This window comes from Gastrolobium bilobum, unplaced genomic scaffold, assembly GCF_033153095.1.
Source record: "Gastrolobium bilobum isolate Gb01-03AN ecotype WA unplaced genomic scaffold, APGP_CSIRO_Gbil_v1 utg3766, whole genome shotgun sequence".
Taxonomy (NCBI): Eukaryota; Viridiplantae; Streptophyta; class Magnoliopsida; order Fabales; family Fabaceae; genus Gastrolobium; species Gastrolobium bilobum.
In genome coordinates, this window is record NW_026898390.1 from 78,218 (window position 1) to 94,560 (window position 16,343).

At 34.1% G+C, this 16,343-nt stretch overlaps 1 protein-coding gene across 1 annotated transcript; it reads right to left on the minus strand.

Moving 5' to 3' along the window:
• Positions 1-13,137: 13,137 nt before the first annotated feature.
• Positions 13,138-14,680, minus strand: LOC133315683 (chalcone synthase-like). Its single transcript, XM_061517360.1, has 2 exons — positions 14,503-14,680; positions 13,138-14,141 (listed from the first exon to the last, which is right to left on the minus strand). The coding sequence occupies exons 1-2, from the start codon at positions 14,678-14,680 to the stop codon at positions 13,138-13,140; spliced, it is 1,182 nt and encodes a 393-aa protein (XP_061373344.1).
• Positions 14,681-16,343: the final 1,663 nt, after the last annotated feature.

Sequence of the window (16,343 nt, forward strand, 5' to 3'; positions counted from 1 at the left end):
TGTCCGGGACATTCCCTTCCGATGAGATTGGTTTTGCTTTCACATTATCTCACAGAAAATACAGCTAGTCGTATTTATACTCTGTTCTATTTTTTTGCACGCTTTCGTAATAATACCTTACTTTCTTGCAAATGGCGTCATTTTTAGTTCTTTTTTATTTTAGGGGACATTTAAATCTCATATTGTAGGAGATATTTTTTCATGTCATAGACCCAACACATGGTAGGTCCCACCATGTAGTAAAAAATAAAAAATAAATAAATAAAAGGCACGTTTATCGATGTATCTACAACATAAGATAACTCTATCCTATTACATGAGAGAATAATTTTCCTTTATTTTTATATATATCATTATCAAACTAATAATAGTTCACTTAGCGCCCGTAATCGGAGAAATTATTATCATTTTGGAAGAAGTTTAAAATTTTAATATTGTATTTGTTTTGAACCCATTAAGAATATTTGTGATTTATTAAAAAAAATTGTCATGAAATAGTATTCACATTCTATTCATGGCTTTTAGAGGGTGTTTGGTAGGTGGAGAAATATTTTTATATGGAAAGTGACCCTCGCAATGTGATTATCCCATACTTGGTAGAAAGAAATCTAAAATTTATCCTGGTAAAGTTACATTCTCAGGATTCTTGTTTACACACATTTTTCATATTTCAGAATACCATTGATAAGGTGGTATTTTATAAATACTATACGATGGGAAAATGGATACAAAATTTTCAGACAAAAATACCCATGCTTGAATATCAAGAACATGTTAAGCTCTTGAGGCTGAGCTTTGGGGTAGCTTGTGAGGGCTGCAGTTCGCTTGGAGCTTGAATATCAAGAAGCTTGTCCTCTTGTGTGACTCCAGAGAAGAATGTTCATGTGCCAATTCACTCATTGAGGATGCTGATCGCCTGCATCTAGTAAGAAACAATTGGGGTCTCGTGTGGAAAACTCCCTCTGCATGTCACTTTGAGAACATTATATACGTGTATGACTTTTGTGAGGGATTAGAAGCATTTGTGGTCTTTTCCAGGATGTAAACGTTTCTGTAACAAAAGTTGAAAATCAATTTCCTTTTAAACTTGCATTCCACTCAAACTTGCGTTGGCTGAATGTTAAACCCAGAAGGAGAAATTTTGTTTTGAGCCTAGATATCAGATTTTGTTTGTGGCTGAATTTTAAAAGGGTAATTTTATAAAATTACCACACATTTCGAGTAATATTTGATAATCAACCAAACATAGCATTAGTAAACTTGAGCCAATATTCCCGCTAATATCTTAACCTACCAAACAACTGTTTTGTCACATTCCCGGAATACTCATTTTTTCGCAATATTTCCGTAATCACGATTCTCTGATAAAAAAATTTCTCCTGTGCCAAATGCCTTTTTAAGTATTAACGCTTTCATTCATACGCCGGTGTCAATCAACTGTTTGGGAAAATATTGAGTACGATGGTTTTTCAGGGAACAGTGACCAAAATGCCATTGTTCACTAACTTTTTACTCAAATGTCACGCGGTCAAGTTCGCTACAGTGTCCAGCGAACTTCGTTTGTTGATTTTACATTTTTTGGTACCTAGTTCGCTACTTATAGTAGCGCACTATGGTAAAAAATGTCTGCCGTTCACTTGGACAAGTTGGCTGCATAGTGCAGCGAACTACATGCTAGTTGTCATGTTGCTTTTCAACTGTATGAAAGGAAAACGTCTTCGCACACTGACCCCTATATCTTCCAACACTTTAGTTTCTTTATTTGGAGAGAGAGGTAGAAAAAAAAAAGATGGAAGGAAAAAGTGAGGATGATTACATTATAAAAAAAAAGAAAATAAAAAGAAAAGGTGAAATTTTAGTGTGTCTATGGTAAAAGCTGGACTTTTTTTTGTTTTTTTGAAATACTAAAAGATGGACTTTTGAAAAGATAGAGAGAGAAAATGCAAGGAAGGAAACAACTTTTGGCAAGTGAAAAAATTACTGTTACCAATAAAGCATAGAAGAGACGGGCGTGGTCAGAGGGAGCCAACTTTCATTATACCAAGATCGCTAGGTTGGATAGTGAACTTGGGTAAAACCTGCCACGTGTCCTAACTTTATTCTAACAGATTGTCATTTTTATTATACCAAGTTTGCTGGAACAGTGACCAAAGTGCCCTTTTTAGGCAAAAATTTAACCCAAAAGTCACGCGAACAGTACTTTTTACCAGACTGCCAGGTGGCGTAATTCGCTACGATTGTTAGCGAATTACGTTCGCTAATGATTTCATGACACGTGGCCATATTGCAGACTAAATTCGCTGCCACTGGTAGCGATTTATGACACGTCAGCTTTTTTCTACGAAAGTGTACCACGTGTCACAGAATCATTGGCGAATGTAATTCGCTACCAGTCGTAGCAATTACGCCACATGGCAGTTTGGTAAAAAGTATTGTTCGCGTGATATTTGGGTAATTTTTTTGCCAAAAAAAGGATATTTTGAAGAGAACTTGGATACAATCCAGATTGAGTCATAGAGAACATGCATTTTTTGGATAACTGATATTTTATTGGGCTTTAAAACTCTAGTATATTTCCAAGCTTTTGGATACATGACATGAAAAGATGGGACAATAGAGGCTAAAGAGAAAAAGGCATAATCAGAAATTGCTGTAAGTGCTACCTGCGAGAGTAAGCAGGTCAAATATATATTGTATATGTGGTTGATATGAAATTTAAATTGCTGCTTTGCTTTGTTTCATGCAGAGTATAGTATTTTGGGTTGGGATATTGTAAGCCAATTTTTCCCTAAATTTGTATAAACAAATTTTTATACTATGTTTAAAATCAAAAGAATGAAGGGTTTTTTTTTTCCTCTTGTTTAGAGTTCAATATTTTATTGCCGTTTCTTTATAAAACTTGTTCTGCAATGCTGCACTTGATTGTTGGTCAAAGATCTCACTTTTTTGAATATTGTGCCTTTATACCAGCACACCCTTTCTGTGGTAGTTTCTTTTGGGAGTTCGGAATGGTAAATGGCTGGTGCTCAGAAACTTTAGTGTGATTTATTCATGAACGTTTATATTAACTCTTCCTAAAGGTTTGAGTAGTAAATCCTCGAGTTGGGTTGATGATGCAGAAATTTTTTTAGAGGGGGTGAAAATAAAATACCAAATCCGACACAAGCCACACCTTGCCACTGTTCTAAACATGGATCTCCTCCCATAGGTTTCCACCCTTGAAGTGGTGGTGAGCCCAGAGCAACATACAGACTATTGCTTGTTGCAATTGTGACCATAACAAATATTAAAATAGATTAGTCTAGATAACTTTTGCACTTACAAACAGAACATGCATGATATTTAACAAGGTAAGATTAACCCTCAATGTTTCAAATGTGGTGTAACGTAAAGAGTAAAAGTGGTGTAACAAGGAGAATGAGGAGGGCTAGGAGGTGGGGGAGAAAAGAAGTAGAATGTCGCCGGTGGTGGAGGTTTACGAGGCCTATATTTTGGAAGAAACTGCGGCATATGTTGGTTGCTCGCTCGTGGTGTACATGGCTTGACTTCGAGGCACATGTATTCACTCTCTTGAGGATTTGAGAAAGAGGTCATAGAGGGGCATGAGTATACAAAAACACATGAACTGCATAGTAACAAAGTCAACAGAAATGCAATCCAAATTTGAAAGCTACTCATCTTTCAAATTTTGGGGGCGGAGCGGCCATCAACTCTAACCCCCCTAGATCCGCCTCTGGATGCATCATGAATTTCTTCTTGTCTTGGACTTGGTAGAAGCTAGATGCATACATTTTTAATAAGTTTGATGCCTTGGATGGCATCATTGATGTTGTACATCCTGTGCCATCTATCTTATAAATTTTTTCACCTAAAATGGTTTAATTCCCGTCTATAAAATTCAAGATAATAGATACTATCACAGATTTTATTTCACTTTCAGCCAATTGTTTATGGACTCCATGGCAATCCATTATCTTACACTGGTTTGTAGTTACACCAATTCTTAGGTAGCCCTTTAGACCATAATCATTCTGGCGAGCAGTTAATATGTGTAAAGACATCTTTTTAATGGATAAGTGCATTTCTAAATTAGAGCCATGCAAAACAACTGCCTCCATGGTCAACTCTGGCTCAAATCCACATAGAAGCACCCCGCTTCAATCCCTTCATCCAGTATGTAAATGACACAGATACACTTTGACATGTCCTCGTGCATAGCACGTGTTTGGTTGCTCTCAGTTTCTCTGCAATCCTATAGCTGACTTAATTTGGTTAGAGCTTTGTTGAGCTATTCAAAACGAGTTCCAATTACTGATTTCAATTGGGCCAAAGGCTTCTTTTAAACATTTTCATTTGTAAGGCCGTGAAAGGTGAAATGATATTTATAGAAAGAATATATGACATTCAAATAAAGAAAATAGCATAATAACTACCCAAAAAGAAAAAGAAAAAGAGAATATAGCATAATAAGCAAATTCACCCTCTTAAAAACTACTCAATTTTAATATATACGAGTGGATATCTCAATATTAACGACCAATTAATAAGCAAGCATCTTTGCCTAAACGTTTGTTCATGGTACAATTATGTTTTGATATAATATAATGATCGGTAATATTGTCGGTGCATCATGTGTGTTTACATGCATGGCTTGTCCCAAGCTAGGATAAAGGAAGAAGGTTGACGTCAGGTATAGCGAGTTGGTCATAAAAATTAGCTATATTTATGAGTTGAACCTTATGATATTTCATTGGGGCGCACCCTTCATAGGGACGCGTTGCATTGGGCCCCGGGTATAGCAAAAAATGGGCTAGGGCCCTTACCACAAAGCAAGGCATTGCATCGGTCTCAAGATGTAGTCATAAATGAGCTAGGGTCCTTGCCTCAAGGCAAGGTTCCAGGTCTTCACCCGGATTTGGTGACAAGTAGGTCAGGGTCCCAACATGCAGATGAGCAAGTGTGGCAGACAAGCACTGCCTAAGGGTTAAGGATGCGATTGGAAAACTGGAACATAGGAACCTTAATGGGTAAACTGAGGGAGTTAGCAGATGTTTTTGCTAGAAGGAAAGTGAATATTATTTGCTTACAAGAAACTAAGTGGGTTGGAGAAAAGGCCAAGGAAGTGGATGGTATCAGTTTCAAATTGTGGTATAGAAGTACAAATAAGAGTCGAAATGGTGTTGGAATTATGATCGATAGAAGTTTTAGAGATAGAGTTGTTGACATCAAAAGGAAAGGCGACGAGATTATTTTGGTTAAGCTTGCAGCGGGTGATTTAATCTTAAATATCCTCAGTGTGTATGCACACCAAATTGGATTGCAATCCAATGATAAGAGCCAATTTTGGGAAGACTTGAAGGATGTTTTGAGAGGGATACCATGAGAGGAGAAAATTTTCTTAGGAGGAGATCTAAATGATCATGTTGGTAAAAGCAATGGAGGTTTTGGCTATAGAACGAGAAATGAGACTGGAGAAGATATCTTGAATGTTGCACCAGCCTATGATTTAACGCTAGCAAACACCATTTTTTTGAAAAAAAGAGTCACATCTAATTACATATCATAGTGGCCAAAATCGTATTCAAATCGATTTCTTTATGGCTAGAAGAGAAGATAGAACTTGTGTCGAATGTAAGGTCTACCTTGGAGACTGTGTCACTATGCAACATAAGCTGGTAGTACTAGAGGTTCGGTTCAACAAAGTACTTAAAATGAGGAAGAGGGCTAAGAACCTAAGGATAAGATGGTGGAAGATAAAGGAGGGAAAACATAGAGAGTTCAAGGAAAGAATGTTGCATGAAGGACCATGGGAGTTTGATGGGGGAGCAAATAAAATATCGAATGAGATGACTATGTGTATTCAAAATATAAAAAGGAGGGTGTTGGGAGAAAGTAAGTGAAATGGATTTCATACAAAGGAAACATGGTGGTGGAATGGAGAGGTGCAGGAGGCAATTAAACAGAAGAAGAATGCTTTAGATTTTTGCATAAAAGTCCCAACGAAAAGAACTTGTAAAAGTTTAGATTGACGAGAAAAAAATGAAAAGAACGTAGTTCGGGAGCTAGAAACAAAGTTTTCGTCGATTTGTATAAAAACTTTAGGAGCAAGGATGGTGAAAAAGGTATATATAAACTTGTAAAAAGGAGTGATAAGAAAAGTAAAGACGTTACCCAAGTTAGATGCATGAAGGATAAAAATCAAAAACTTTTGGTGAGAGATGAAAATGTAAATGAAAGATGGATGAACTACTTTAACAAGTTGTTTAATGGGGATGGCGATAAAAGCGAGGTGGACTTGGAGGATACTTATGATGATTTGAATAGAAGATTTGTACGCAGAATCAATACACATGAAGTTAAGGAGATTTTAAAGAGGATGAAAACTAATAAAGCCTTGGGACCTGATGGTGTCCCTATTTAAGTGTGAAAAGGCCTGAGGGATGTGGCAATAAAATGGTTGACCAATCTTTTCAATAAGATTCTTTAGACAAATAAGATTTCTGATGCATGAAGGAAAAATATGATTGTGCCTATTTACAAAAACAAGGGAGATATTCAAAATTGTTCTAACTATAGAGGCATCAAGCTAATGAGCCATACTATGAAGTTATGAGAGAGAGATATTGAACGTCGCTTGAGGAGGAGACCAAGGTTTCTGTAAATCAATTTGGATTTATCCTAGGAAGATGTACCATGGAAGCGATTTTCTTGATGCGACAATTAATGAAAAGATATCGAGAAAAGAAGAAGGACTTACATATGGTGTTCATAGATATTGAGAAAGCATACCATACCCAAGAAAAGTTTTATGGTGGGTTCTTGAGACGAAAAAAGAACCATAAAAGTATGTAAATTCAATCATGGATATGCATGATGAGGCTATTGCATGTGTGAAAGCTTGTAATGGAACATCAAGTTATTTTCTTATTACGGTAGGTGTACACTGATAAGTGTCCAAGAAACTATGTTTTTATTGTTAAATATAGTTCAAATAATAATTAATATAAGTAAAAATGTAGTGTTAATTAATAAAATATTAGAATTTAATAATAAAATGCCAACAAATAGATAAGATTCTAATCTTTTTTTGTTGTTCAAGTTGTTTTATACTAGGAATAACAAATTACTAACCTGATGAGGATGAGAAGGCAGTTGGCATCAGCTGAATATCAAAGGAAAAATAGAAAATAAATAATTATAGAATATTCAGCCACGCTCGATCTATTGCTCGCTTCAACGAGCAAGTGAGCGAGGAGAGAAAGTTTCTCGCTGGGCTAGCTTGTCCAGAAACAGAGCCCCAATTTTAAGCCTTTAAAAAGAACGCGAGTAAAATCGGAAAGGGAATTTTGGAGATGCGAAAAAAAGGAGAACTCAGAAACGAAGACGAAGGCAAAAGCGAAGGAGAATACTGGAGCTTTGTAGAGAAGAAGGAAGAAATTAAATCTGCATCATCGATCATCATCATTAACCAAGTTTCATCATGAACTTTATTTACTTTACATTAGCTTTTAATTCTGTTTTTATAATTATGCATAACTAAATTCTCTAAGCTAGTAGTTAGGGCAAGACAGAACCAATGGATTCTTAGACGCTATTTGCTTTTCTTATAATTATATGTTCTTGATTTAAGTTATGCAATTAATCTGTTTTAAATTCCTAGTCTTGTTTATGATCTGGCCAATCTTGAATGAGCATATGAGTCGTGCATGACAATAAGGATGTTGGTGTATTGATTCTGATTGGTTGATTGCTAGAATTTGTATGATCTAGGGATAGACTTATGAATTCTATAACCGTAGGTTCTTGCGTTAATGCTTATTTTATGAAAAAGTACTAAGGGATTAGGCTTTTGAGTGAAGTAAATGATCAGATTACCAAGGGATTGGGATTTGATTGAATATAGAAAGAATTGTTAATAACTGGATCTTGAATATAATTATAAGAATAGGTAAACTAGTTTGGAAATCATTGGGGAAGTTAAGTCCTAGCTACGTCTTTTATTAAAATTCAAAACCAAATTTTTAGCTTTATTAATTCTGAATTTAATTTCTTAAATATTGAAAACTAAAAATAAGTAGTTAAAATTCTGTTTTAATTTAATTAAAATATTCTCAAGAAACCCTTTCACGATCGATCCAACTTTAATTAAATAGGTAAATTAGTGATTGGTCATCAGTCCTCGTGGGATCGACAACTTACTCTTATCACTTTATTACTTGTACGACCGGTGCACTTGCCGAAGTCGCAACAAGTTTTTGGCGCCGTTGCCGGGAACTAATTTAATCAACATTACTTTTATCTATAAAATTATAGATTGGATCATTTTATTTTATTGTCATTTTATTTTTATTTTCTTTCTTTGTTAGTTTAATATTTTTATCATTATTTATTTAGTTTTGTTATTTTATTTTGCTTTCTTAGTTTAAATTGTTTACTTTAAATCTTAAATTTTAAATTTTCTGTTAGTTAGTGGTTTCCGTTAGTTGGTTCCACTGAGCCTTAGTTTTCTAGTTTATACATCTGTGAGGCACTGTTAACCCCAGTGACCTACAATACGAACCAGAGTTAGGACGATTAGAAAGAACCAATAGGAAGCGTTTGACCACGAAGAAGACACAAGACGCATCAAGTTTCAGTTCTGCTGAAGAACCAGTCATGGCCGAAGATAACCAAAACCCACCAAAGATAGCGTAGTACTTCTGGATTTTTGTGTGACCGCAAAATTTTTCTTAAGCTAAAAGAAAAATTCTATAGAACAGTAGTAAGACATGCAATGTTATATGGAGATGAATGTTGGCCAGCACATAGGCAACATGAACATAAAATGGGAGTAGCAGAAATGGGAATGTTAAGGTGGATGTGTGGTCATACGAGGATGGATAAGATAAGAAATGAAGATATTCGACATAAGGTAGGAGTACTAGCGGTGGCTGATAAGATGAGAGAACATAGATTGAAGTGGTTTGAGCATATAATGAGAAGCTCCCTGGCTGCTCCTGTTAGAACAAAAGTTTGTTACCAAGCTCGATATAAAGAAAGGTAGAGGTAGATCGAAACTTACTTGGGGAAGGTAGTAAAACAAGACTTAATGAAGTGAGATATAGATTGGAGGACGGTGTGCTTTAAGACAGAATGGAAAAAAACTATTAGCATGGTGGATGATTAGATCCGTTGTTATTCTTATGTTCCATCCCTTTTTAGTCCTTTTTCTCTTTATCTTCCACCTTCTTCTTCTTTTCCCCTTCCCGCCTTTTCTTTTTACAGCCTTTTTATTTTTACTTATATATATATATATATATTATTTTATTTATTTTTATTTTTATTACTCTGTACTTTTTATTTGGATTCATTTATCATCGATCCTAATTAGTTTAGGATAAAAATATTGTTAATGTTGATGAACTTGGATTTAATTGGTTCGTCAATATGGTTGTTGGTGAATGGGACCTGATTTACCGACGAACCTAGTTCATGAGGGGCATCCCAGTTCGTCCAAGATTGAAAATGTAGACTAAAGTGAATGCTGAACCAAACAGATATTCCAATTAGGGGTGTCAAAACGGGTTGACACGGCACACATTTGACACGACACGAATTTGACACGACACGAATACATCATTCGTGTCAAAATTTTCAACACTAACACGGCACGAATTTTTGGCAGGTTGACACGACACGACACGAATAACACGCAAAATAGGGGTCAAAACGATAATTGACATTTTAAAAATTTAAAAAAATGGGTTGAAATTAAAAAAAATTAAAAAAATAATAATAAAAAATAAAAACAAAATAATTAAAAAAAATATGGGTAACACGAACACGAATACTTCAACACGAACACTACACGAATTTTTTACTGGTCATTTTTTCCAACACGAACACGGCATGATTTTTTTTTGTGGGTCAACCCGAACACGAATTTTCGTGTCGTGTCACGGGTTGACCCACGTGTCATAACCTATATTGACACCCCTAATTCCAGTATTATCGTGACTCTCCCTCTCTCTTTTTCTAAATTTCTAATTTATTATCGTACTATCTATATACTTTCAATGAAAATATAACACCTGTAGCGCACATATTTTGTGAGGAGAAAAAAACTACATCTATATATTTTCAGAAATATATAATTGTAATTTCATTTTAAATGTGAATTGTATCCACTTTTCAGTGCGACAGTAATGTCAAAAATGTTGTCCTCTCTTTATCCCTTTCCCTCTCACTCGAATATTGATGGTTTTGTCACCCATGACGATTACATCTAATATTTAAGATCCATATGTACTCATCGTATCATTGTTTGGTCGAAGCTTGGTTGATATGTTGGAGGTTTTGGTCAATGGAGTTGGTGATCCTCGTCCATCTGGCACGACATTTTCTGGGAGAAAATGAACTAGAGGTGAGTGAGAACCACCTATTCCCATGATAGCTTTTGTTTCATTTTCAATGCACAAATTTTAGGTATTTAGTGTTTTGTAATTTTATAATTAATTGTTTCTATTAACGACTTGTTAATTGTATGGAACTAAACCATGAAGATTGTTATGTGTGTTTGGCTTTTCAAGTGAAAAACAAATTAGTCATTTCAAACGATAAGATAGCCCATTTATTTGCCTTAGATAACTTTGATTGGTTATATTCTGCTTAATTTTGGGAACCCGTACGCATATGTAGCAGTTATACTTAGAACAAACTCATTTGAAAATTACTGTCCGTGGGCGATTCTGAATTTTATAGCAATGAAATCTTCCATTATAAGGATTTATGTAATAGAATTGAGTAATTTTTTTATAAGTTAAACATGTTATTTCTGTTATCATTTATAAGATTGAAAAATTCAGTCGAGACTAAAATATCAGGTGAAGATATTTTTTCCTTTGAGAGATAAAGATTTACTCCAGCCATCTAAAATGTTAAGTTATTCAGTATGGTACCGCGTAACTGTCATTTCTGGTTTAGTCTCACACGTGTCTTCTACACGTTACAGAATACAGACCTTTGCAGCGACAAAGTAGTCTTCTTATCGATTAAAATTGGAACCTTTTATCCAATAAATTAAAGCCAGAAGGCTCACATAAATTATAGCCTATATTGTTAAGATCATTGACACGTCAGACGTGTATATTGGGGAAATATAATATAGATGTACCGATCATTCGGCATATTTTTTATTAAATATAAAAAAATAACATATTTATATTATCTTTATGATTATTTCTTTTTATATCCCTAATTTTTTTTTAAAGAGTATTTACTATTTACTCCTATTATATCGAAAATACACTCATGTATTAGAATTGTTAAGGTCCTGTTTTGAAACAACTTTTTCGTTTTGTTTTGTTTTTTACCTGGCACTTGTTAAGGTCCTATTTCAGACAAACATCAAACAATCACACCTTGTTCATAAAAAGACAAAAACAAAAAAAAAAAAATTCAAAACTTTTTCTCTCTCTTCAAATGAGTCTCTTCCTTTCTTCCTCTCTTCTGTTGGATGTCTTTGCCAACTACCGCTTAAAGGCTCTTTCCTTTTCTGTGTTTTTTCTTCCGAATTTCTGTCGCCTTCAATTTGGGTTTTTTCACCCAAACCACTTGAACTGTGGTATCGTCCGATCCCACCAGTTTTACAATCTTACCCATTGATTCCATCATATCAAAGAGAAAAACTATCCCAGTCGAATCGTAGCATTGTACGATCCTACAATCTTCTACGCGATTTTAAGAACATTAATTATAGCAATCAAAAGCAACTGTTATATTATGGAGGCTTAAATCCAAGTAGAACAATTTTTTTAAAGCAATTGTTATATATATGGTTTTAATTGCGTGGGATCGATGTGGATCCGTACGAGAGAAAAAGAAAACATAGACTTCATATATTTTTTTGTGTGTATTTTTATGAACATTATATAAAATTATCTAAAGTATATCTTTATATATATATATATATATATATATATATATATATATATGGGAAAAATATATATTTATTTAAAGGATATAAGTTTATATCTTTTTAGATTCTAACCGTTGATTTCCGTCCATCAACGGTTATAATCTATTAGGTCAAACTTAATGGTCCAAATTTATTATTAATTAATTAATAATTTTAATCCAATAAATTATAACCGTTGATTGACGGAAATCAACGGATAAGATCTAAAAGGATATAAGTTTATATCCTTTAAAAGGATAGATGTTATTCCCATATATATATATATATATATATATATATATATATATATATATATATATATAAGGAGGGATATTGTAACAACCAAGTAGTGTTACTACCAATGTTACTCCCAATCAATTTCACCGTTAGATTGTTATGTTGATTCAACGATTATATTTATTTCCATCTTTGTATGGTTATGATTCTCCATAATTAATACTTTATATTTATTTTCACCTTTGTATGGTTATGATCTCCCATATTTAATGTGAAAGCATTAAATATGGGGAATCATAACCATACAAAGATGAAAATAAATATAACCGTTGGATCAACATAATCGATCTAACGGTGAAATTGATTGGTAGTAATATTGGTAGTAACACTAGTTGGTTGTTACAATATCCTATCATATATATATATATATATATATATATATATATATATATATATATATGAGATATGTTGTTTTATCTACTTTTTTCATGCCTACTTTGTCTGTCATTATCCAACACCCTTAGATCAGAATCTCAACTAACTTTTATCATTTCTCTCTCTTTTTTGAGATTCTGATCTAATGACGATGGAGATTGATATATAAGTTAGACATAAAAAAAGATAAGTAGAATAAAATTTCCCTATATGTATTTATAAGAAGGAAACTTTTCGTTACATATATAGTATAAGAGAAATACACATTTTGCTTACCAAAAAAAAAAAATACACATTTTAACACATTCAATCTCTTTATTTTTCCAATAAAAAGTGTAAAAGTGATTAAAAATAACTGAGTGCAAACAACAAACTTTATTACATATATAGTGCACAAAATAAGGAGCACTATCCACAAGCCTATACTATTGAGACAGTAATGAAAAACTCACACAAACAAGCACATGTACATGCTTATTTTATTTTTTAAAAACTTGACATTTATATATATCCCTACACAATCATGGAAGCTAGTGGCCAGGGTCTATGTTGGCGCTATGCAAAGCTATGGTCTCCATGGTCAAGCCAGGGCCAAATCCATATAAAACACCCCAATTCAGTCCTTCACCAGTAGTGGATTTTCCTTCCTCCATTGACCTCCTTCTCATCTCATCCAATATAAATAAGACACATGCACTCGACATGTTCCCATACTCACTTAGAACATGTTTTGTTGCTTTTAGTTTATCAGGCTTCAACCCAAGTTTTGCTTCTATTTGCTTCAAGATTGCAGGGCCACCAGGGTGTGTTATCCAAAACAATGAGTTCCAATCACTTATCCCAAGTGGGTGAAAGGTTTCTTCAAGGCTTTTCTCTATGTTATCACCAATCAACTGGGGAACATTTTCCTTGAGATGGAACGTGAGTCCCACCTCACGCAAGTGTCCTTCAATTGCACCTTCAGAGTTTGGTAGAATTGTCTCTGAGGCTGAGACAAGGTGGAATAGTGGTCGTTCAATGGATGTGTCAGGGTTGGATCCAACAATCACAGCAGAAGCACCATCACCAAAGAGTGCTTGTCCCACTAAGGAATCCAAGTGTGTTTCAGAGGGTCCACGAAATGTAACAACTGTGATCTCAGAACATACAACAAGAACACGTGCACCATCATTATTCTCAGCGAGATCTTTAGCAAGACGAAGCACAGTGCCACCAGCAAAACAACCCTGATGGTATAACATGAACCTTTTGGTGGATGGTTTGAGACCTAAGAGCTTCACAAGTTCATAGTCAGCACCAGGCATGTCCACACCCGAGGTGGAGCAAAATATAAGATGAGTTATCTCTGACTTGGGTCCACCCCATTCCTTTATGGCTTTAGATGCTGCCTTCTCTCCAAGCTTTGGCACCTCCACAACCAAAATGTCTTGGCGTGCATCAAGGGATGGTTCCTTATAAGTGCCTATGTTGGGGTTTTCCTCGAGGATTTCTTCCGTTAGGTGTATGTAACGTTTCTTTATCATTGACTTCTCACCTGTTCAGGACACGAAGAAGATAGAGTCAACAAAATAATCTTCTCACATTATATGTTGAATCAAACTATTTCTTTTTGCAAAGGTTTAATATAAAAAAATGATGTACGTGAGAAATCGATGAGAAAAAGTTATTTCTCAATTTTTTTGACTTTTTAACGTACGCATGAAGCATGCATATTATATATATCGGTGCATGCATGACGACATGCATGCAATTTGAGGTTGATGCAAACACTTAATCAATATAATCAAATAAAAGTATAAAAGCTAAGCTACTATGAAAGTGAGCGCGCGGAAATGCACACAATGATACAATATTGATGCTGCATGAATATATAGATAATAATCCTTTAAGCTTACATATGCGCTTCAACTTGGCCTTGAGTTCAGTCTTGTGCTCACTCTTGGTCACTCGGAAGTAGTAATCGGTGAAGTCAGCTTGGTAAACACAGTTGGAAGGAGTTGCAGTACCAATGGCTAGTATAGTGGCTGGGCCATGAGCCCTTTGCGCCTCTCTTATTTCCCTTAAGTATGCCATTTCGTTGGGGAATGAGGGTTAAAGACCTAAAACACAAATAAGGGAAAGTTAAGAGTGGAAAATGTACGTCTAAGGCAATTAGAACCAATCCCCCTCACATCTATTTATAGAGATAGATTGGCTCAACATATTTTCACTTTATCCATGCATATATAATAGGATGGGGTAGTTGGCCACCACGTGCTCAAGTAGGTAGTTGGTTTTCTATAACCAGCTCTTATGTACCTAAAGAAAGAACTTTTACCCAAAAATTGCCAATGCTTAATTAACTTTCTGTGTTTCATTGGTTAACTTCACTACAAATTATGTTTACGTGGGTTTCGCGAGTGTGTATGTAGCCTTTCTTGTTAGATTTCTTATAAAATTAAAATGTTAAAGAATAAAAAATTAAATGTGAAGAGATGTGTTTTTTTTATCTTTGAACAAATTCAGAGCCAAACATACATCATTTATCATGGTTAGTCATAGTTCACATATACGAGAAAAAGTTTCTGAGTCAAAACGACATAACTTATGTCATTTTACCATAAACTATTATGTTTTGGTCTTTCTACCTTCTCTCTCCTTTACAATATTCTTTCTTTCTCTGCTCCAAATTTTGTGGAGGATTGGAGGAGTGAAGAAATTTAAAACCACCAAATATATATCCAAACACAGTTGTTTCACTTAAAACTATACAAAGTTGTGTTCTTTAAAATGACAAATATGGAACGAAAGCAGGTTGATAAATAGGAAAAAAATATTTGTCCTTTCAAAAGACAGTCATTTTAGTTAAAATTATTATTATTTATTTAATATTTAAATTAAAAACCTCTCATTTTCTCTCAATTTCTGATTAAAATAACACAGCTATATATTTTTTAAAAGGACAAATATGTATACTGATTCTTTACAAATATGAAAGGAAATCAAAATGGATTCTGTTCAGTGGTAAAGAGTCATGTCTCTTGGACGCTGAATAGTTGTGTCACCTCTTATTACCTCTCTTAAAACTGTTGGATAAAATCAAATCAACAATTATTATTTGATACAAATTTTCTTTCTATCTCTTCAAGCACTTATTGCACTCCCTTTCTCATCTTCCTCTTTCCATCATATTTCTAAGCCACTATCTAACTGTTACAAAAGAGATAATAAGAGGTGATAAGTACGATCATCCCCTTCTAATTACATATCTTTCCACCCATTGTTTATTTTGAGTTACCCATTAAAAAAATGGTGTTTATTCAATCCAAATATAATTGGCAAATTATTATTTGTGGTGTATTCCAGTTTGAAACGACATGACACTTGTTTAGACTCCAAACTACGGAAATCGCAATGCAATCATGTAGGTAACCTAATATTAACAACGATGGCGATCGATCTTGTTGATATAGGGTTTCCATTTTACCATTTTCACACAACTTTTTCAATAATAAAATAAAATCAATATATATTTCAACGTACTTCATATATTCTCCAAACAAGCTGCAAGAAATGGTATATAAAAATGATGTGTAAAAAATGTCTCTAATACTACTTAGAATTTAGAAACATCAACTTTATTTATATATGTGAATTTGTATATTTTTTACACTTACTTTAAATAGGAAAAGAAAAGAAAAAAGAATATACAAAAAAAAAGAAAGAGAAAAAAAAATGTAAGTTTCTCTGACAGGTC

Coding starts and splice junctions, on each gene's coding strand:
- LOC133315683 (XM_061517360.1), bottom strand. CDS start 14,680: ATGGCATACTTAAGGGAAATAAGAGAGGCGCAAAGGGCTCATGGCCCA. Junction 14,142..14,502: donor GGCCAAGTTGAAGCGCATAT/GTAAGCTTAAAG, acceptor TGTCCTGAACAG/GTGAGAAGTCAATGATAAAG.